Genomic DNA, 830 nt, shown 5'->3' with positions numbered 1-830 from the left:
GGGCCGTGGCCGGCAGCCGGCTCTCGTAGACCGGGCAGTAGACCGGCGCCTGGGCCGAGGCCGCCGCCGCCGCCGCCCCCGAGTCGGCCAGAGTCCGGCCGCTGGTCTCGCAGCAGGTGGTCAGGGAGTTGGTGCTCATCAGGAACTGGGGGGCGAGACGGGACGGCCTCAGGCGGGGAGCCGCGGGAGCCGGGCTCGAATCCCCCCCCCTAACCGACCCTGCAGGGCTGTTGTGAAAGGGAAGAGAGGAGAAGGGCGCCGGCCGCTTCGGGCCCCCGCTGGGGAGAGCCGCGAAGCCTAAACGGAGTCTGCCCGTCCATGGAGGAGGAGGAGGAGGAGGAGGAGGAGGGATGCGGGGCTGAGACTCGCCCGCCCGCCCAGGTTTCCCCCGTGGGGCAGGTGTGGAGTCTGGGCCCGCCCGCTCGGCTGCAACTAATCCGGAGGAAGAAGGAATCCCCGCCGAGCGCCCCCATTCCCGGGGCCGAATGGGGCTATGGACCCCGGGCAGGGGACGGGAGGGGACGGGGAGTGGGACGGGGGTGCCCTTGGCCGCCAGCTCTCGCGGGCAAAGAGACGAAAGCCAAGCGGCGAAGGCTGCCCGGGGATTTCGAGCCCCGCGACCGGTCCGCCTCCTTCCGGGCACCTCCTTCCAAGGGAGCGTGCCGAGGAGCGCGGGCTCGACAGCCGAACTGCGCCAGGCCAGGCCAGGCCAGGCTGGGACACCCCCCCCCGGAGCGCGGGCTCCACAGCCGAACTGCGCCAGGCCAGGCCAGGCCAGGCTGGGACCCCCCCCCCCCCCGCCGCCTCCCGGTTCCCTCCCGGCAGACGAC

At 73.9% G+C, this 830-nt stretch overlaps 1 protein-coding gene across 1 annotated transcript in view; it reads right to left on the bottom strand.

The window, feature by feature from the left end:
• Positions 1–139, bottom strand: part of IRX4 (iroquois homeobox 4) — a gene marked incomplete at its 3' end in the record, with an annotated part of 8,509 nt that extends 8,370 nt beyond the window's left edge. The window contains exon 1 of the mRNA XM_015413320.1: positions 5–139. Coding sequence (XP_015268806.1) covers positions 5–139 — 135 coding nt within the window. The remainder of the gene's footprint in view (positions 1–4) is intronic.
• Positions 140–830: the final 691 nt, after the last annotated feature.

The sequence above is a fragment of the Gekko japonicus genome, unplaced genomic scaffold, assembly GCF_001447785.1.
Source record: "Gekko japonicus isolate JY-2015 unplaced genomic scaffold, Gekko_japonicus_V1.1 scaffold60, whole genome shotgun sequence".
In the NCBI taxonomy this organism is placed as follows: Eukaryota; Metazoa; Chordata; class Lepidosauria; order Squamata; family Gekkonidae; genus Gekko; species Gekko japonicus.
The sequence above is the reverse complement of the archived record's forward strand: the minus strand, read 5'-3'. Positions and strand labels throughout refer to the sequence as shown.